The 20,800-nt window shown below is 49.4% G+C and overlaps 1 protein-coding gene across 1 annotated transcript in view; it reads left to right on the forward strand.

The window, feature by feature from the left end:
* MSI2 (musashi RNA-binding protein 2) overlaps positions 1-20,800 on the forward strand; it is a gene marked incomplete at its 5' end in the record, with an annotated part of 87,931 nt that overhangs the window by 29,536 nt on the left and 37,595 nt on the right. The window contains 2 exons of the mRNA XM_010188128.1: positions 9,489-9,571; positions 15,977-16,091. Coding sequence (XP_010186430.1) covers positions 9,489-9,571; positions 15,977-16,091 — 198 coding nt within the window. The remainder of the gene's footprint in view (positions 1-9,488; positions 9,572-15,976; positions 16,092-20,800) is intronic.

Genomic DNA, 20,800 nt, shown 5'->3' on the forward strand with positions numbered 1-20,800 from the left:
GGAATTGAGCATTTGCTTGGTCTGGATGGCCTTTAGCTCTGTGGGGATGTGTGTGGGCAGGGGTGAGGACAAGGGACTTCTTCAGCTCGTCACATCAGCTCTGCTGATGGCTCGTGGTTTTCATGAGAAGGGTCTGGAGCACAAGAACGATGGGGAGCGGCTGAGGGAGCTGGGGGTGTTCAGCCTGGAGAAGAGGAGACTGAGGGGAGACCTGATCGCCCTCTACAACTGGCTGAAGGGCGGAGGTAGCAAGGGAGGAGTCCGCCTCTTCTCCCAAGTAACAAGCAATAGGATGAGAGGAAATGGCCTCAAGTTGTGCCAGGGAAGGGTTAGATTGGAGAGGAGGAAAAAAATATTTATGATAAAGTGGTGAAGCATTGGAACAGGCTGCCCAGAGAAGTGGTGGAGTCACATTAAAACATGTAGACATGGTTTAGTGGGCATGGTGGTGTTGGGTTGGCAGTTGGACTTCATGTTCTTGTACGTCTTTTCCAACCGCAATGATTCTGTGACTCAAGGAAGGGCAGGAGGAAGTGACGGGAACAGAGGACCCTGTTCAGGAAAGCTCTTAAATACTGGTTTAATTTCACATTGTTCAAATCAGTGGGGTTTAAGCAAAGGCTATGGGCAACATTATGTGTTGTTTTAGAGAACTGGTGGCTTTCAAAGTCTTCTAGGAAGCACTTGCCCAGGCGTCTCCTTCGTGTGGGGACCCTCCCCAGCCACCCCAGGACACGTTTCCCTTCCCACCGCCTCCCTCAGGAGGAGAAGCCGGTTTGGGAGGCGAATGACTGCAGCCACGCAGGAAGGGATGCAGGAGTGAGGGTCCAGCCTGGTGCCCACCGCATCGCCCTGGCCTCTGCTCGCTGGGGGAGAGCCGTCAAGCTTCCCTAGCCCCGGCAGCAGCAAGTTGCAAACACAAGTAATTATAATAACCAACCCCCACCCATTATTAATATTTCAAAGACAACTCTTTGATAAGCCCATCTTTTCAGCCAATTTCCTATTTCTACTGAAAGGAAAGCATCTCTCCTCCTAGTTTTGTAAACCTGTTGTTAAAATGAAGAAAAGGAAATGGAAAAAAGAGTCTGTCCCCCTCCAACAGCAAAACTGTGACACCAGGCTCGGAGCTGCGCCGCCTTTGTCAGCCCTGGATAGAATTATGCATCATGAATAAAAACTGCTGTCAGCATGCATCGGTTTCAAAACATTAGAGCATATGGTATGTGATTATCTGTATTGTCAAATGCAATAAAGTGAATTTGGATATAATAAAAAATGTAATATTTTAGAAATTTGGTAATAAACTGTGGAAGAATTGACAGGCAGAGAGTATTTGACGCCTGTAGGCAAACAGGAAAAGATGGCAGGACTTGGCGCTAGGCGGGCAGCGGCTGCTGCGGGCGCGTTTGGAGCAGCTTTCGTTTCTGAGAGGGATCCTGACCACCCCAGCAGCTCTGTGCCCTTTGGCTGGAGGGATCGGAGCAGTGCTGACAGTTTTGGGTTGGTGAGGGGCTGCAGGGCGCTCGTTTTGGGGATGGGAAATCAGTGTTGGGGTTTGTGGCGGGCGCTGCGTGCCGCAGGTCTCACTAGTGAACAGGCAGAGGCGTTCGCTTGGGAGCACGAGGTTCCCATGCCGGTTGTAGACAGCTTAATTGGGTTTTACAAGCGTTTGGGGTTTTCTTCTTTGATAGCAAAAGGAAATCTGTTAGATTGTGCCATGCTTCCCCCACCCAACTGCACTCACCTCGTTTTTGTGCCACCGACTTGTTAGAGGGCTGGGACATCGGTACCTGAACAGAAGGGAGCAGTGAAAATCACGAGTGGGTCTGCGCCCAGAGCCGCTGGGAAGCTGGAGTTAAAATCTGATGAAAAAGCAAACGCTGCCTGAGATAAATTTTTCCTTCAATATCTCATATTTCAGCCCAATGCTTTAATTCTCAAACTGCTGACAAAAATGCCCCCATTGAGACACAGTGTCTCCAGCAGAGAGAAGCTGAGTCGGGAACAAACTTTGGGGCCTCCTGTGTAGAAAATTCAGATGCAAAAAATGTGGACTTAAGTGTATCACACGTACATGTAATTTTTCTTAGGTTGCCACTAATGCTTCTAAATGATCTGTGAATGCATTAATGGTTTCTGTTAATTAACAATATGATAAAGCTGGCATTTAGTAAGTTGCTGTGTAGTGTGCGTTTCAGTCATTATGTACTCAGCGCCTTGGTTTGATTTCAGAACGTTAATAGAATAAAATTTTAATGAAGATTTGTTGTTATGAAAGATTTATTACGAAAAGTTCAGGTACCGCTTACATGAGCACAGTCTGTGACGGGGGGGTAGAGGGACGAGTCCCTGTACCCTTCATGCTCCCATTGGGGAAAATTGTTCCCCGAAAACAGCTCGGGTGGCTGTTTGGAGGGGCAGGCTGCTACGTGGCACAGCGGCTGCTCATCCTAAGGTGCCTTTTTTTATTTTTCCCCTCTTTTTGAGTGACGCTCCCTTTGCAAATGCCACGCAGTCGTGGGAGGATGGAGCAAGGAGCCCAAGCCTTGCAGCTTTCCAGCACAAAAGGAAGGAGCATCTCGCCACTGCCCTTTATCCAGCTGCACCGCTGCCCTCGGCTCCTCGCTCGCCTGCTGCGCCGGTATTGAAACGCTCACACCTTGTGTGGAGGTTTTGTTCTGAGGCAGTTGGCTCCTGATTTGATTTTGAGAATTTACTCTCATGTCATGGAGTATATATTGACACTTTAGACAGTGGCAATACCTGCATGCCTCTGCCCACAGAACCTGACTGTTTTCTGTACCCAACCCGAGATGCGCATAGACACCAAATGGATGCGCAGGCTAATCACATCTTGATGAGCATCGTTGGCAGAAGCACTGCTAGAGAGCACGCTTTACAGTTAAATGAGGATGATATTTGCTGTCCTAGACCGTAGGTGTTAACCTTCTCTTTCCCCTTCTGTCTCCTGGTGCAGCCCTCTCCCAGTCTGGTTATCGCAAGTGTGGGGTGAAATCTTTTGTTCACCATCCCTGGTGGGATTTAAAAGATGGGGAGATGAGGTGCTTAGAGACATGGTTTGGTGGTGGACAGGTTATGGTTGGACTCAGTTATCTTAAAGGTCTTTTACAACCAAATGATTGGAGCAGGAGTTGCCTTCAGGTGGTGCTTCAGATCTGGCCATCGCTCTTCCTGGCAAACCCCTCCTTGGAGGTGAGGAGGTAAAACCTGAGAGGTGTGCGTCTCGGACTAAAGCTGTGTGCTGGGAATCTGGCGAGAAGTTCCTTCTTTGGAAACCGAAACTTCTCCTTTAGTGTGTTTGCAGGCCAGGGAATTGGAATAACAGGAAATAACAAGTTAGAACTGACAGCTTTGATCCGAGGCGATTTTGAGCTTTAACGAGCTGAGTTGCAGTGCGTCAGATGAAAACCTTGAGGAAGGGACTAGAAAGTGTGGGGGAAGAAAAGTGGAACCTGGACCAAAAGGAAGACACAGGCGCCTTCTCCAAAGACACAGCATAGGAAGGTGGCGGATTCGGGGCTGCATTTCTGAGCCCTGGCCAAAGGGTTCTGGCACTGACACACAAATGGCTTTTCCTAGAGGCAGGATTAAACCCCCAGGTCTCTGTTCCCAGGCTTTCAGGTAATGACTTGAATTACCTTTGCAGACAGCAAGAAGTTAGAAACGTCCGTGGTTCACAGTCTGAGCAATTAAAATGTCCTGGCCCCTCCGCTTGGTTCATTCTGTCTGTGAAGACAAAATTCGGTGACAGGACTTGGTTTCAAATCCCCCTTTCTGCCCCTCCCCTGCGGGTTTTTTATTATTATTATTATTGTTATTACTTTTATAAGGTGGCTTGGCAGTCTGGGATGCGCCTACTAAGTAACTTTTTCCCCTCTGATTACAAGGGATGTGTGAATAAAGCGGAGCGGTATTGATTCACACCAATCTATGCATCGACTGTGTGGGAGCCGCTTGCAATTCCCAGCAGCACCAGAAAGCTTTGCAACAGGGAGAAATATGACCAGGCAAGTTGAGAAAATAAATTAAACTAGTGTCAACTTTTCTTGTTTCTTCTCTCATTATTAATGAATGGAATGGGGCTCGTTTATCAAGAAGAGGAAAAATTAATTGACACGGGCTTTAATGTTATTATGCCTGGCTTGTCTGGTCACATTTCTTCATTTTTAATTTTTTTTTACTTTTTGAAAGGCATTTTATTACAGTGTACAGGACCAGCTGCCAAAACTATCGGTATAAACAAGAAAGCAGGTGCATAAATAATGCCACAGCAGGTCTGGACTTTTCTCTGTTTCCAAGCTTAACTTAAATACGAGGAGAAGAGAAGAGGCGTGGATGAACCACAGCCGAGCAGGGCAGGTACCGAGAGCCAGCACCAAAGGGGAATGCGTCCTGACCTCTCATTTCCTTGCAGCGGTGCTGTGTCAGGCTGGGTGTCCCCTCCCTCAGCACAGCTCTTCATCTGGCAGCGCCCGCGCCGGTGGGACCACAGCCCCCCAGGACCCGGGGCCGGGAGCCTGGAGCTGGATGGCGCCACGGGATCCCAGTTTGGCCATCAGATCCCTTCAGGGACCAACCCCAGCATTAGCCCAGGTTTAACTTTAATTCATGCACGGACCTGAAAGAGCTAGACCTTTGACGCAGTGAGTTGCTTTCATGTAATTCTAGTGACGAGGACGTCCTGTGCATGCAGGCGCAGCTGCAGCGCGGATCGCTGCACGCACGGATAAAACCTGGGATGTGGGGAAGTTGCTGCCAAGTCGCAAGAGAAAGTAGATCTATTTCATAACGATGGTGGCGTCATCTCGGCTCTGTTTTACTGAGGTTGACATAAAACCTCTCAAATGATGACAAAGGTGTGAAATATAGTTGGCTCGAGTGGGAAAAAAACCGAAATGTGGAATGCAGGAGCGCTGACATTTGGTATCTTCAGCACGGCTTCTTAATATTATTTATGGCTTTTACCAATTTTTTCAAAATTATTTTAATCTTCTTATGGTTTCAGTCACTTTCTCTGAACAATGTTTCTTTTATTTCTGGAATACCGTGGCAGCAAAGTGCTGCAGCTGAGCCCTGCTTTGCCACAGGGAGCCGGCCACCCCAGGCCTGGGCGGCTTTCTTGGCTGAACCGGATCAGAGGAGGCTTTTTGGTGTAACCAAGGAGTGTCGGAGCACGTGCCCTGCGCTGTGGGACGTGAAGTGTCTGGGCTGGCGTCTGCAGACCCAGGGGAGATCAGGGTGGTTTGGATACTTGAGACTGTCTTGCCTTGCACTCAGAAATGTATTTTGGCAGATTTTCCCTCCCCTGTGGCTGTTTCCTAGTGAAAAAATCCCCTTGTGTGAGGCATCGTGCCGAAAGCACCATTCTGTCAGCCGGCCGTCCCAGAAGGGATCTGATCTGCAGGGCTGCTGAGTACCTTTGACTCGTTTTACTTCAACTGAAGGCAGCTGCATCCTCTGGTAATTGATCCCCAAATACTTTAGCTTCTAATTAGCAGATTCAGAAAGTCCCAGCAACTAAGATAAAGTCAGCTGGAGAAGTGGACTCCTGTTCAGTGCCCACCAGTGTTACTGTTACGGTTGGACTTGATGGTCTTAAAGGTCTTTTCCAACCAAATGATTCTGTGATTCTGTAAGCGATAGGATGAGAGGAAATGGCCTCAAGTTGCACCAGGGAAGGTTTGAATTAGATATTAGGAAAAATTTCTTCATTGAAAGGGTTGTGGGGCATTGGAATGGGCTGCACAGGGAGGTGATGGAGTCACCACCCCTGAGTTATTTAAAAGACAGGGAGATGAGGTGCTTAGGGACATGGTTTAGTGGTGGACAGGCCATGGTTGGACTCGATGATCTTAAAAATCTTTTCCATCCAAACGATTCTGTGAAACCTGCTGCTATGGGAGGCAGCGAGGTCAGACCGGAGGGGACCTCCCCGGCACCTGCCTACGTGGTGCCTCTGCCATCTTCCTCAAGAGCCTGTGACTGCAGCCTTCATCCTCCCCTCGCTGAAGTGAAGCTTTGGTGTCTCTGTGGATGGGATGAGCGGAGGCTGCAAGGCGGCTGTGAGCGCAGTCACGGGAAGCAGAAGGTCAGGCAGGGTGGTTTGCTCCATGTCCTCAGCGTCTCCATGTTGACGTACAACTCATCCAAGTTGAGTTCCTGGGCCTCACACAGTACCTGCAAAGCAGGTTTTTGGGTGGATAACTCCCTCCATCTCCGCACACGCCTGCCCTTCCCGCCAGCAGAGCAGCCCCTCTCTGTGGGACTCCGCAGATCCTCCCACGTTGTTTCGGTGTCGCTCCGTGCCCATTAACGGGCGGCTGACTGGAAATGGCTCTTTTTGCTGGGCAGAGGCTGAAGGAAGGGTTTTCACCTGAAGGTCATGACTGTGGCTCGGCTTCCTTTAGTGATGCTGCTTGACTCGAAGCCTCTCATTTGGGGGCATCTGCTTGCCTCTTACTTTATTTTTTTCCTTCTTCTTCATTTTTCCCACTTCTTTGTCTTTTCTTTTACAGAAAAGATTATTCAAATGAATATTCAGTTTTATTCATTTGAATAAAAAACCCAACCGTTTGACTCTGTTAAATGCTTATCTCTTAAATAGAGCTTGTTAGCTTCCAATAATAGCTTCATTCAGAAGGATGCGGTATAATTTCATTTTAAAATGTGTGCTCCTTGACAACCAGAATCCTATTTATGTCACCATTTTAAACAGCCTTCTTTGTTTTGTGTTAATCTTTTTCATACACTTTCCCAGAGCCATTTTTTTGTTGACTCTTAGTACCTCTCAGAAAAAATAATTGTCTATTTAGTCCAGGAAGGTTTCTACGAGTTTTGGTAATTTAAAAATGAGCATGTATTCATTATACTGACTAATACGGCAGGCATGCAGTAATATTTTTGTGTGCTGAAAGTTGGAACCTGATATTCAAAACGTGAAACAAAAAGGGACCCATTACCAGTCACTTTTATGAAGTTCTTCATTCTGAGGCATATGATCTCTTGGGGATTGTTCATTTAAGGAGTGATAGCGTCTCCTGAATAGCATCCTATGGATTTTAAGTGCCTGGATGTGCACAGTTTACAATCCCCTGTTCGCTTTCCTGTCAGTAATGGTAAAAGTAAAACATCACAAGGCTTTGGCTACAGATCGAGTGCCTGAACCTGCAAGCCCCCGCACGCCCCAGCCGCCCACCAGGTGTGCTCCAGAGAGGACGGAGTAAAAGATGGTGTTGGTTTTCCTTACAGACCCCATCACGTCTGTGTTTTCGTGCTGAGCCAGCTAGACTGGTCTGTGCGAAATGGCATAGATCTTTTAAAAACCTGCAAATGAGACTTGACACCTATGGATTGTTGTTTTATTCTTGTTATAAAATCAGTAAATACAGAAAGCTGGGTGGTGATCTGAGTTAGTCAGACAAATAGTTTCTTGATAAACCTGTGTTGAAGCCATATGGAGTGGGATGAGAACAGGAAACTCTTTTCCCAGTCCAAATGCGTAACGACTGCAGTGGGCTTTCTCGGGTGTTATGCATATTAAGGTTAATCTCCTCCAAATTCCCTCCGTCTCCTCCATCCTGGCAGTGAGACCTGACCAGAGTTGAAAGAGAAATCCTCAACTGCAGCACTCGCTAATGAGTTGCTAATGATGAAGATATTGCTAGTGCTCAAGCAATTAATGACTTGTGGACCCGGATGGGCCGTCTCATTGTGCTGGGCAAAGCTGGTCCCCGGCCATGCTGCTCCTGGCTCCGGCAATTGCCCAGCACGGTGCGCTCCAGGATTCCTGGGATGCCGTGTTCAGCCGGTTAACCACAAAAATCTGAGCTGTAACTGCAGGTCTGTGTAAGGTAGCTTTAAATGGAGTAATTTAAAAGGCAAATGAAAGACTTAAGTAAAATACTTCAGGCTGCTACATGCTTTAAGTGCAAAGTAAAATAGTGTTCTGGGTGCTGGGTTTGAGTGTGACGTGCTGTCAGATGATGTGTTATGCCCTGGAGGAAATCTGGAAACCATTTCTGGTGGTTTTTTCCCCAAGAAGAGGGTCCACAGAGGGATGGGAGCATTCCCCATCGCTGCGCGTCCTGTGCATTCCCAAATGCGCTGGTGGGGAGCTGCTGGGACCTCGCCTTGAAATGTCCTTTACAGCTTCATGGATTGTAGCCTGCAAAGTGTATCTCGTACCTGTAGGTTGCCAAAACCCTGTATTAATATTTTCTGGTGTGCCCTATCAAAGCAAACCTACAGTGTGTTTAGAACGGGACCTGGGCACGGAAGCTGCTGCCGCATCCTCACTGGGTGCGCTGGGTCAGGCAGCGGCGGTGCCATGAAGATGTCCCATCCCGTCCCTGTTCAGCAGCACGGAGTCCAGCAGAGTTCTCGGTGCAGTTTTGGGGGTGGAGTTCGTCCTGGTGTTAAGTTATTGACATTTCATTAGCTTAATTGGTGTCGATGTTGACTTATCAAGACTTTTGCCAGAAATGTTGCACTTTAGGTTGTTTTTTTGTTTGTTAGCTTGATTTTTATTTTTGTTTTAAGGAAGGTGCAGGGAACGTGACTGTACAGCCGTGGTGGGCTGCTGGGTTTCTTTGTGTGGCCTCAGCAGAGCAAACCCAGAGTACAGCTACAGGCAGACAGCAAAAGGCCCAAAACAGCCCAAATCCACGGCTCCGCTGGAGCGGCAGCGGCAGAGAGAGGAATGATTAGATCAGAGGCCTTCAACGTAATGGTTTGTGGGAGGCCTCAGGATGTCCTGATGAAGCATTAGAGGAAGTAATTCAGGAAGAAAGGGACAAATAACCACCTCCGGAGCCCGGCTGTGTCCGCGTGGGACGGAGCTGTGGTGGGGATGTTCGGTGTTTGCTCAGAGCGAATGGGGACACAGAGCACTGCTGCGTGTTCGGGGGTTTTTCCCTCACCAGGAGTAGTGAGGGGTAAATGAGGAATCATCTTCTGTCTTCCCGGATTTGTATTTTTTTGGATCATGTAATGAGTCAACTCTAATGGAGAAGTCCTGTGGTATTAAACAAGAGATAAAATCAATATGGTTCCATAGAAATATAATTGGGTTTTGTAGAGATTGCTCTTAAAAACCTATAAGGTGTAAAAGAAAATACGGCCTTACTGTAGTTTCTGAGCCATCATGTAACTGGGCTGTAACTATCCATTAAATTCTGCAAGATGGATCAAAAAAATCCATAAGGAGGTTTTAATTCTCCATTAAATCCTATGGAAGAGCTGGAACAGAACCGTATTACTTTTCCCTGAGACAATGCTACTTCCGTCCATTAGCCTGTAACAAATTCAGCAACAGCTCCATAGACAGCAGGTGTATTGACGTACATATTTTTATGAAAGTTTTCCAAATTCCCAATGGCTAAGTAATGCTTTATTAACATTAAATTGTTTAACTTAACTAATGTTTCCCTTTCCCCCTCCCCTTTTTGTTTTTTTTTATTAAATAGGATTTGGCTTCGTAACTTTTGAAAACGAAGACGTGGTGGAAAAAGTCTGTGAAATTCATTTCCACGAAATCAATAATAAAATGGTAAGTTGGTTTCGCTCCGCAGCGCACGGCGGGGGCAGCGAGCTCTCCTCCTTGGTCCCAGACACGCGGCGTCCCTGGGTGGTGGCCCCTGGGGACGACCTCCTCGTGGGGTGGTGGTTACAGAGCGCGTGCTCCCGAAACAGCCGTTCCGGTCCAGCTCCCCGTCCTGATGCTGCTCTGCTGGTCTGTGTCCCTCGGGAAGCCGGGGCTCGCTGCCATCAAGCCACAGTCGCCTTCCCCAGCCCAGGAGCCAGACCTGGGTGAAGTTTCTCCTCACTGACAGTCAGGTCCCAGGTTGCAGCTTGCCCTGTCAGTAAAGCCACTGAGCCAGATGGAAAAGGGCATTTATATTTCAATTGATGTGGTAACTTTGATATTTTCAGCTAAAATATTCTTTTTCCCTTTGTCAAAATATCCTTTGCTACTCAAATGTGTATTCAGATATGCATTGTATATTGGTCTGATATGTGTTCACAGGCTTTAAATTCAATAATAGAGCTTTTAGTGTGGATAAGATCAAAGCAATCTCCTTGGCATATGCTGAAGGCCTGATTCAATATTTGACTTGCTAATTTTTCCCAAGGCACTGAAATAATATTCTTCATATTGTTCCTCACAGCAATACGCATCTGACATAAAAGTAAGGGCCCCCTTGGGGAACTGAGCAGTGGGACAGGGCCATTCCCCTTGCAAGGCGGGAAGCTTCTCACCCCGTTTTTGGTGGGTGCTGCCGGCTTTGCCTCTGTTCTGTCCCAGCATCTCGCTGCTTCCCCAGCCTCCTCCTGCTTCTGGGTTGTGGGAGAGGCTTATTGCCCTCTTTAGAGTCACTAAATGCTGGTTAATTTTCCTTAAAACAAAGCAAAAAGAATGAATCCAAATCATCCCCACTCCAGCATCCAGGTGACAGGCCCAGCAACAGATTAGAAATGCTTGGAACATAGATTTAGGTAAGATTGTTAGTTGGGAGGGAAGAGCTTCAGGATTTTCCTACTGCTCCATCACAAGTGGGCATGTGTCACGTCGTACCCCACGGGTTTAGTTATTCAGTTATTTTAGTTACTATTTCACAACATAGGTTTTTCTCTGGAGCCAGGCTCAGCCTTTGCCTGGTGCAGACCAGCGTTGCCCAGTTTGTCCTGGTGAGGCTGGCAGCAGGGCACTGGTGTGTCCAGTTGAAACCAGTGCCAGCAGCGGGGCAGAGCGCATTGTTTGATCCTTCGTAGTGGGATCTGCACTCATGCACAGTGAAAATCTACCCGGCTGTTGGCACACCAGTGGGAGACCTGTTGGGAGAGCTTCTCCCCAGGTGAAAGGGAAGGTGACAGTGGTGTGGGGATCGGGGAGGGTGGGACAGGGCAAAAACCCTCAAGGCACACCACAGGGAGCAAAAGAAGCTGCGTGGGCCATTGACGTTTTGTTGTCACAGATAATTAAAAGATGGTCCTGTGCTCTCCGTGCCTGCTTGGTACACAATCCAGGTGCCACCATGCTTTGAGCCTTCTCTTCTTGTCACTTCTTCTACGGCACTGATTTTAAAAGCAGCCTACAAGGGAGGCGATGAGACACGATGGTGGTGTGGGACTGACTCCTCGTGCTGCTGATGTGTCTGCAGGTTAATTCCCAGCCCGTGCAGGGTTGTGTGTGCACGCCGGTGTGACAGTGAGCTGGTGCAGGTGGCCGGAGGTGACATGCAGCTGCCTGAGGGTCCCTGTTAGGCATGGATGTATTTTCTGTAGCGTCCTCAGGGTCTGACTGCCTCTGCTTTGCTTTTCATGTCGTAGCACTGAGCTGTGAAGGGGACGGGCTCTTGGAGCTGGGGGTGATGGAGTTTGCACCCACTTGGTGAACTGGAACAAGGACGCTCCATCCCCGTCCCCATCCCTGTCCCCATTCCCTTTCTGCTCAGCTGGGGCATCCGTGGCTCCACGGGCACCGACCTGCCCTGAGCTCGCTCTTTCTCATCTTCCAAGTGCTGTCATTTCCCAAAACGCGGGGGCAAACAGAGGGTAGCAGGGTCGCTGCTGTTGACAAGGCTATTTTGAGCCTATTTCCAGCCTCCCATTTCCCTGGCAGGCTATTTTTATCCCACCCATCCTGCTTCTGTTGCCATCTGTAAAGCGTAGAATGTCAAATGTAATATTAAACGAGCAGCGTGAAAGGGGGAAGAAAATGCCAGTGAGGCACTTAATAAACGTAACTTGGAATTTACGTGGGAGGCCAAAGGTGCTCTCCAAACGTTGCAGGGGGGAAACAAATAAAACCCAAACAAGCTCTCCCCAGCGTGTTGTTCCTTCGACGTGAGCAGGCTGCTTTGCAAAGAGAAACCTGGTTTTCTGAGGGGGTGCAAAAGCAGCTGGAGAAGAAATGTGATGGAGTAATTTATTTTCCTTTAGATCCCACTGTGGTAGTCTCGTTCACATCACAGGTACAGTGGGACAAGTGCTCACCCATAGCTGTTGACTTCTCTCACAGCCTGAGGACACGGCGTGCCCTTGTCCCCACCCCACCTTTGTCAGTGATCTAATGGACTTTTTTAAATACGCTTTATCACGGTTCTTCTGTTGCCTGCTGTAGACCTGCCTTAGCAGTAGGACCAGGCAAATACAGATTTCTCTGTTGGAGGAGTTGGTAGTTTTGCCGTGGCGTGAACAACGTGGTGTCCTCGAGGTAACTGAATCTCAACTGTGAGTCGCGCCTTGCTGGCAAGACAAAGTTGCCTTGTCTTTGGGTGGCAAAATGGGGTTTTGTGCATTGTGAATACGTGCGCGTTCTGCTTGCCTCCCAGCAGCCCTGCTTTCCCGGGAAAGCTGTTAGCCGTGGGGTTTTTGAGACATCCTGGTGCTGGGAGCTGAGAGCCCGTGTTGTTGCACAGGGTATAAAAGGCTTTTCACTCCCCTTCTCAGCTGTCCTGGGTTCCAGTGGCTTTGACTGCTGTGCTCGACCCAAGGGTACCCCGGTGTAACGTTAATTCTCCAAACTAGACTAAACAAAAATAGTGAATTTTAGTTTCCCTGCCTTTTTTTTTTTCAACCTTAGAGTTAAAACTTTCTTTGTTAGGCTGCTGAAAGTGAAGCACATCCCTCGTACAGAGGAGGTGGAAAAAAATCTGGGAGTTACTAAGATGTACAGAAATGCTGAGCTGAACGTTTGTGCCAGACCCAGATTTATGTACAAAGTCCCCGCATCGGGCAGGCTCTCGGGTGATTCGGAGCAGAGCTGAGCACCAACTCGTAAATCCAGGCACATTCCTAAAAATGCCCGTCCCGCGTTGCCGACACACGTGTGCCGTCCCTACTGCCTCCAGGGTCTCATGCCACATAACCGTGGCTGTGGGGTGGTTACGGCCGTCTCCATCCCATCCCCACAGAGGACAGCGCTGGCATCTTGCAGAAAAGCAGCCTGGCCCTATTTTTTTTTCCATTTTTGCCGCCTCTGTTGACGAAGGGTACGGTCCAAGCCCAGCGCTGATTCCCTGGCATGCTGCTTCACCTCCTGCTGACGCATTTTCCCCATTTGCCGACAGGACGATGCATGGGCAGCTCCTGCTGAGCACCTCCACGTTGGGAACGCGAAGGGTGAAATCCCACCCGAGGCTGGGCGCACGCAGCCCCTTCCCAAGGGATGGCAGAGCTGGGCTCCTGGTCCCGTACCCTGCATATCCTTCCTCCCATGGGAAACAGCCTCTGCTAGAGAACAGAGCATATTTTTGCCCCTGATATGGGGTATATTTGTTTACAAAGGCTTAGGAATTATTTTTCTTTACTACTGATGGCTTTTTCTTCCCCTTTAAATCCCAGCTGAAACTTCTTTGCAGCTCGCTGCCATTCGCTTTATATCCTCGTGTGCTGTGAAAATCATAAATTACGCTAGTCTTTCAGAGAGCAGCAGTAGGCTGTTTTGTGGTTGCAAAAGCTAATTACTGGGTTATTGTTTCTAACGGTGCTAATCCAAACTTCATTTTCCTGTTAATTGTCCGTTGAGCCAGGCTAGATTGTTTTTCTCATCCCGGCTGCTTGCAGCGCGAGCGGCCGCGAGGTGTAACCAATGCCACCGTGACATTTGGAGCGGTGGCGAACCCGAAGAGCACACTTGTGGAATGAAATAATGCACTTCTGGTGCTCCCCCCGGCTGTTTGGCTGGAGAAATTAGGTTGGCATAGTCCTGTTAAATGCCCCTCTGATGAGAAATCAGCAAAGGAGGGTTTCGGGGGACGTTGCGGAGTGGTGGAGAGGGAGGGAGGTGCTGAAGCTTGGTGTTTCGAGATCGCTGTGTCCCTGGGGGGGTGGATGGAGAGGGCAGGTAGTGGCAGGCTGCCTGCTTTGGGCTGTGGGGCTTTCAGGGGCCACCAAGGTTTCAGGGGTGGGCAGACAGCCCAATTAGGCTGAAACCCGCCATTGAGGCTCAAGGTTAGTCCTCCCTGGGGAGCTCTGAAGGCTTTGCCTCACGAGGCAGCGGCTTCTTGAGGAAGGCCTTGATGGGAAGTTTCCTGCCTTTCTCCCTGCAAGGACCCAAACATTTTTTGGCAGAAAGGTAGCAAAAGTTGAACTCTCAAAGAGTTTAACTGCAAACTTCTCAGGGCTGGGGCTGTGTTGGGGCACAGCATTGGCAGTGTCTGAGCATTGTGGCTTTGGAAAGTGTTGCAGGCAGGTGAAGTAAACCTGGTCTGTGGAGGTTTGCAGCAGAAAGGGGAGGAGTAGGTGGGTTTGTTTCAAATACTCCCATTACAGGCAGTTAACCTTTATGTTACCTAAATGAAAATTGTATAAACCTGAAATTTTCGCTGATGGGGTTGCCTAGAAACAGGAGGTGGGTTTTTGTAAGACAATGGACACAGTCACTGATCGGGCTATTAGGCACCAAGATGTTCAAGCCATATTATCTCGCATCCCCGGTTGGCCTGGGTTGATTGCCTGCTCGCCCTGCTCGTGTGGGTGGTGGAGGTGATGGAGCAGTGGAGGTGATGCAGGAGACGTGGTCCTGCCTGGGGACAGCCCTCCCCGTGCGCCGTGATGAGCAGCCCCACTCCTGAGCCCCTGCCTGCTGGCTCCAGTGTGGAAATCACAGCATCGTTGAGGTTGGAAAAGGTGTGCAAGATCATCACGTCCAATCATCAACCCAACCTCACCATGCCCACTAAACCATGTCCCAAACTGCCATATCGACGCCTTTTTTTGAACGCCTTCAGGGATGCTGACTCCATCAATCCAGTGACATCCCTTGTAGCCTGTTCCAATGTTTGACCACTCTTCAGTGAAGAAATTTTTCCTCGTCTCCAGTCTAACCCTTCCCTGGCACAACTTGAAGCCATTTCCTCTCATCCTGTTGCTTGTTCCTTTCAGAACAGACCAACACCCACCTCACTATCCTCTCCTTTCAGGGAGCTGTAGAGGATGGTAAGGTCTCCCCTCAGCTTCCTCTTCTCCAGGCTGAACCCCCCCAGCTCCCTCAGCCGCTCCTCATTCGTGCAAAGATGAGGAGGAACTGGTTAAGAGCAGAGTTAGAGGCAGAAAGCTCAGACCTCGAGATGCAGCTCAAGACCTTGTCACTGTGCAGACCATGTGGGTGGGCAGGCGGTGGCACAGCTCACGGCTTCCCCGTGCCACTGCGTCTGTGCACATCTTCCTTTTGCTGAGTGTGTGGACAAAGATGTAGAGCCCCAGAAATGGGGTGGGATAACTCCAGTTAGCTCCAAAACGGCTTACTGGTGTGGCTGCAGGGCCAGTGCTGAGGGCAGCGCGGGCAGAAGTCAACAGTACCGGAGCTAGAAAAAAATAGAAAAATGCTTTTATTTTTCCCTTTTCCTATCCAAAAAGAGACTGGGAAGCAGCGCCTGGCGGCGTGGCTGGGGATGCTGACTGTCGGGGGTGTCCTGCTGCCAGCTGGGCTGGACTTGCAGGTGGCAATGAGACACTTCCCAAGGCAGGAGGAGTAACTGGCAGTGAAAGAGTGCAGGTCGTTTATTAATAGAGTTTACAGAAATTTTCTGCTGGGTAGAAATATTGATTCTTTATTCCTATTTTAAAATAAGCTTTTTGTAATGATCACTAAGAGTCATTTTCTGTTATCGATTGCAATCGAGCTGTGCTGGAGCCCTCCCTCCATTCATCCCACGCCCACGAGCGCCATTGAGAGGGAAAAAAAGGGTTTTTCCTTTCAGGAACTTCTTAAATCAGCATTTCTGTCACCTTTCCGGTGGGGTTTCGCTTTGTGTGTTTAAAGAGACAGACACGTTTGCTCTTTTAAATCCGTTTACACTATTCTTAAAGTTCATCTGTGAGGGGGAGGCGGTGTGGGGAAGCAAATGCTAAAAATAAAACTCTCCCCCCCCTTAAGTAGATCAGTTCTGCATTTGACATTTACATGGAATTCATTTGCATCTCATTTGTCCATGTTTCTGCTCAATAGGTAGAATGTAAGAAAGCACAACCTAAAGAAGTGATGTTTCCGCCAGGGACGAGAGGAAGGGCCCGTGGATTGCCGTATACCATGGACGCGTTTATGCTGGGGATGGGAATGTTGGGTAAGTGCCGTCGCCCCCCCGATGGCTCCCGGAGCCACCAGCTCCCCTCTCCTCTCCCTGATTTCCCAATGCTCCAGGCGTAGGGGTGAACAAGTCCCTGCACCCGTGTGGGTGCCAGTCTAAAACTTCAGCAGGGGTGGAGTGGGGAAAAATAATCCTGTCTGTGGTAAATTATTAACTTCAACACCCCCCCCCCCCCCCCCTCCCCGAATAAAAAATTTGCATTTAAATGGATGTTTTAAATAGCCTGTTTTACTCTTACTCGCAAAAATAGAATGATGAAAGATGCAGTGTGTTCATTCTGACTAAAAATGATCTCTCCCCTTTTTTAGAGGAATTGAGTCACACATTATTCCCCTTCTTTTAAAGGTATCTTTGACAGTTCAGCATAGATAATTGAAAATCTTGCTGGTTCTCAAATGGCATGCAAGATGGAGAAAGCAGGGAGATGCGTAACAGTACAGGTCTCAACAATAATTACAAGTTTCAAGGAGATGGAATGGTATTTTAGTCCAGAGTATTGTGTCCAGGAAATACTAATTAAATGGGATAAATTATATTTAATGGCAAAATTCTATTTGTGCACAAGGTCTGTTTAGTTATAATTGGTTCTCATTTGTTTCTGACGGGATAGTTCTTCCTTCTATATAATGTGACAACCTCTTGATACTCTTGTCCTCAGATTTACTGAGCTAAAACGCTGCTAATCCATTGCCAACGTACTTTTGTGAAACCCCAGATATTTCCAGTTTTCTCCTCCCTTTGCATCACTGGACTTTCCCTCAGTTGTCACCTGCCGTGTCCCTAAAGCACGCATGAAACAGAGGGCGTCTGGAGGTGTTCCCCGGCAGAAATGAGCCTTTCCCAGGCTGATGTCCCCCCTCTGCAGCCGCTCTGGGATGCTTTGAATTTTCTTCCCCGGTTTCGGATGATCTCAAAAGCTGAGTACAAAACCCAGCCTCGAAAGCCGGCGCTGGGCTGAGGAGGCCCTCTGAGGTGCTGGAGGACCCCGGGACTCCTGGGGTGGGTGTCAGGGCAGGGGCCTGGGTTCCCATCAGGGTCAGGCTGAGATGTCTGACTTCAGGCAGATAGGAAAAACTTTTCCTGCCATGTTTGCTTTATCTCTGAATTAATAGTACTGCTGTTCACGTGGCTGCAGTGATCCATTTCTGGGATGCATAATTCAGTTATTTCAGCTGATCCATCTATTTTTCTGTCCCCACACTCCACTGCCACCCTGCCCCATAGTGTTTGCAAATTACATTTTATGTTTATAATATTTATCTTCTCCTAGTTGATCTGTGACTTTGTTCCCTGAATGTTCCCAGCATGCCTGAGCGTATGTGCTGTGTTTCTGTTGTTTCTCTTTCTTTCCCGCTGGTGGTGCTGAGGTTTCGGGTGGTGGAGGTGGTGCATGCAGCCTCACTGGTCAGTCCTGCATGGCTGCTGGAGCAAAACGACCCAGGGCAGCCACCTCGTCCTCTGCTCCCCGGGGACAGAGCTGCCTCAACCCTTCTCCGCGCAGCTGGGCAAGGAGTGAGCGGAGCCAGGGTCCACCCCAGTGACCCAAATCATTGAATCACTGAGGTTGGAAAAGACCTCCAAAATCACCAAGTCCAACCGTCAACCCACCCCCTCCGTGTGCACCAAACCATGTCCCCAAGTGCCACATCTGCCCGTTTTCTGAACACCTCCAGGGATGGCGACTCCACCACTGCCCTGGACAGCCTTAACAGAAAATTGAGCCCTCGGATGCGGTGCCAGTCGTTTCCATCAGGGCTGCCTCTCTGGAAAAAGCTGGTTTCAAGCTGTAAGCAGTAATGGAGGAAGCCCTCAGTGAGTGAATCTGCATCTGTGCAGAGCAAGAACCACGGGTGCCTGTTGGCAAATCCCCATCCCACTGCGGTGGGGTGGGTCGGGTCACCCCGACCGGCTCCACTCCAGCCGCTCTCGCAACGTGCTCTGATTAGTTTTCAGATCAGGGTGACTTGCTCAGAATTAATGATTGATTGGTGTTGAAGGCCAGATGCTTCATTATCTGCTTGAGCTGGTTTTTTCATCTTCTGAGTTCCTGCTTGCTACGGTGGCACCGTGTTAAATAATTAAGTGCTAAACAAGGAAATCACAACGCAGGAAGGCAAGGTTGGCTGGATGACTGCTACCAATCCCCATTTTCAAAGGCTGCCTCTAAGAGTTGGCTTCAAGGGGTCTGAGGGACAGTGGCTCAGTGGGGAGCCCCAGATCTCTCCTTCCCAAGCCCTGGCAGCTGCGCAGTGGTGAGGCCCCGTCCCGCCGAACAGAGGAGGGTAATTAACCCGGAGGAACAAACAAAGGAACCGGAGGCAGCATCTGCAGTAGCAGAGGATTTTTCTGAGATCCCAGGAGGCTGGTGTCAGCCCTGCCCCGATGAGATGCCTCGCTGGACCAAAACAGCACGTTTTGGGCTGCTCAGAAAGGATTTTTATACCTGTTTCCAGAAGCCCTTGTTCAAGGTCACCTTCTCCAGATGCCGTTCACAGGCAGAGGAGGGAACCGGAGGAACAAACGCACGAGACAACCCAAAGGAAAGAGCGAAGAGCGACTCCCTCCAAGGCTATTAAGGAAGTTGGTCTTTTTCATTAATCACAGCCTCCCTGAGGAGCCCACAGCGGCCGGGGTCTAAAGGTGCGCAGGCAGCCGCTTCTGAGATGATTTGGTTGATTGGAACAAAATTAAAGTGTTCCTTCGGAAAGGATTTTTAGACTCTGAGAGTGTGAGCAGGCTGAGCCTTTTGCTGGGGCTGCTTTCGAGCTGTCTCAGCCTGGGTCTGCTGATGGGCCACGCGTGGTCTCAGAGGAGAACAGAGATGTTGATTAGCCACTCTGCATCATGAGCGGGCCAGGGCAGTTTCAGTTCCAGTGATCGACCGCTCCCTGGCAGCCCCCCTGGGTCCCTCCCCAGCCTCGTAGATGCTCCTGGAACAGGCACCGTGTGTCCCCCAGCCCCATGGTCCTGGTGCGCAAACCAGGAGCCCCATCACCCAAGGGTGTGTGGGTGTCGCTGCGTTGCCCCACGGCTTTTTGCCCTCCCTTCAGGTGTGTACTTGAAAACTTGGAAAAAAAGAGAGAAAAGAAGAAAGCAGGGGAGAAGTAACATGAACAGGAGGTCATCTCTGTCTGCCCTCCCATCCAAAGCAGCTCTCCGCGTCGTGGTGGTGCCCGGCTCTGGGGGTCGCTGCTGTGCTGCTGGGGCCCACAGCGCTCATTTCTTCTGGCCACGAGCATCTTGGCCTTGCTGGTGTTTAATATTAAGGCTGAGTTCTTTCTAAGTTGCAAACTCTCCAGAGACAGAAGCACTTGGCCTGCAACGTTTATACCCCAAGTGCCGAAACGATGTCTGATGTGGACACCCGATCTCAGAAAGTCTCTGGTGTCTCTGCACGAGGCAGAGCAGGGCTCTGTGTTACCGCACATAGCCCAGGTAGACTGCACTCATGCCTGAAAGCAGCTTGTGCCCTTCAAAGAAAGTCATTCCCTTCTTCCATCAGGCTCTGGAACAGAGCAGCAGCTGCCTCTGAGGCAGGATTTGGGAAATTCGAATTTGGGCAGCAGCCGTGGTAGCCACCACTGATGAACACGGCTGTGGGCAGCTTCCTAATCCCTCTGCAGCAGGAGATGGGTTGGCTTCGTTGGTCCAAGGGAGAAACTTCTACAGCACGTGTTTCTTCTCCGTAGCTACTCCCCAGTGCATGACCACCCCCGTGTGTCTGCAGGAGAGGATTTTTGGGTTGCGGGTGCTTATGTCAAGGTCACAGCACGTTTCTTCTGAGAAAGACCCTGAGCATTTTTGTTGCAGCACAAGACTCTGCTTTGACAGAAGGATGCTGCCTTTCCTTGCAAAAGACCTGGTGCAACACTGGGAGACAATAATTTGCTTGCATTTACTGGAGCATTGGAATTAATTTTGCGGGCCCCAGTGTGCCCACTGTCCCCACATATTAACCATAAGTTTTGTCCATCTCAGTTCACCAGATTTAAAAAGGAAAGGACATTTCCATAGCCTGGTTCAGTGCTTGTGGACGCTTTCCCTTGTGGAGCAGGGAAGCCGTGGAATGGAGGGGAGCTGGGAGCTGACCCGGCTCTCCTGCCTTTCCAGTGACCTTGTGCACGCACGATGGCAAGCTGCTCCTCTGCAGGGCCACGGTTCCCCTGTGCAGAATAGATGGTGGAGGTGGTAGCATGAAAGCTGCCTGGGTTGTTGGTTTGAGTTGTGCTTCCACGGACAGGAGAGTCTCGAGTCAGAGAAGGTAATCCAGGCGAAACTCGGATTTCTGGTTTAGCAACAAGGGATAATTACAGCGATTGATCATGCCCTCGACTGCTGAAGCAAATAAACGGTTCGGTGCCCGATGCAGGATGAGAATGGCATCTAATGGAAATGGTGGGTAGGTCAGCGTAGCCATAATTTGGCTTGATGAAGCATCCACATGGGCATGGTGTTAATGCGCTATTGATATTCAGCCAGGCAATTTCCCCTGCGCGGATCCAGGCTTTGACTTGTTAGAGCAGAGCTGGGCACTGCAGCAGTAAATGAAGAGGAAAATTGAAGTAATGTTGTATTATAAATTTTTTATTTCATCTGCCTGGCCCAGAGAGCGTTGAGCGCTGGTGATGCAGGTGAGAGCTCCCCATCAGGCGCAGCCAGGTTTGGCTTGGGAGAGCGGGTCTGCT

This window comes from Mesitornis unicolor, unplaced genomic scaffold (genome assembly GCF_000695765.1).
Source record: "Mesitornis unicolor isolate BGI_N332 unplaced genomic scaffold, ASM69576v1 scaffold1727, whole genome shotgun sequence".
In the NCBI taxonomy this organism is placed as follows: Eukaryota; Metazoa; Chordata; class Aves; order Mesitornithiformes; family Mesitornithidae; genus Mesitornis; species Mesitornis unicolor.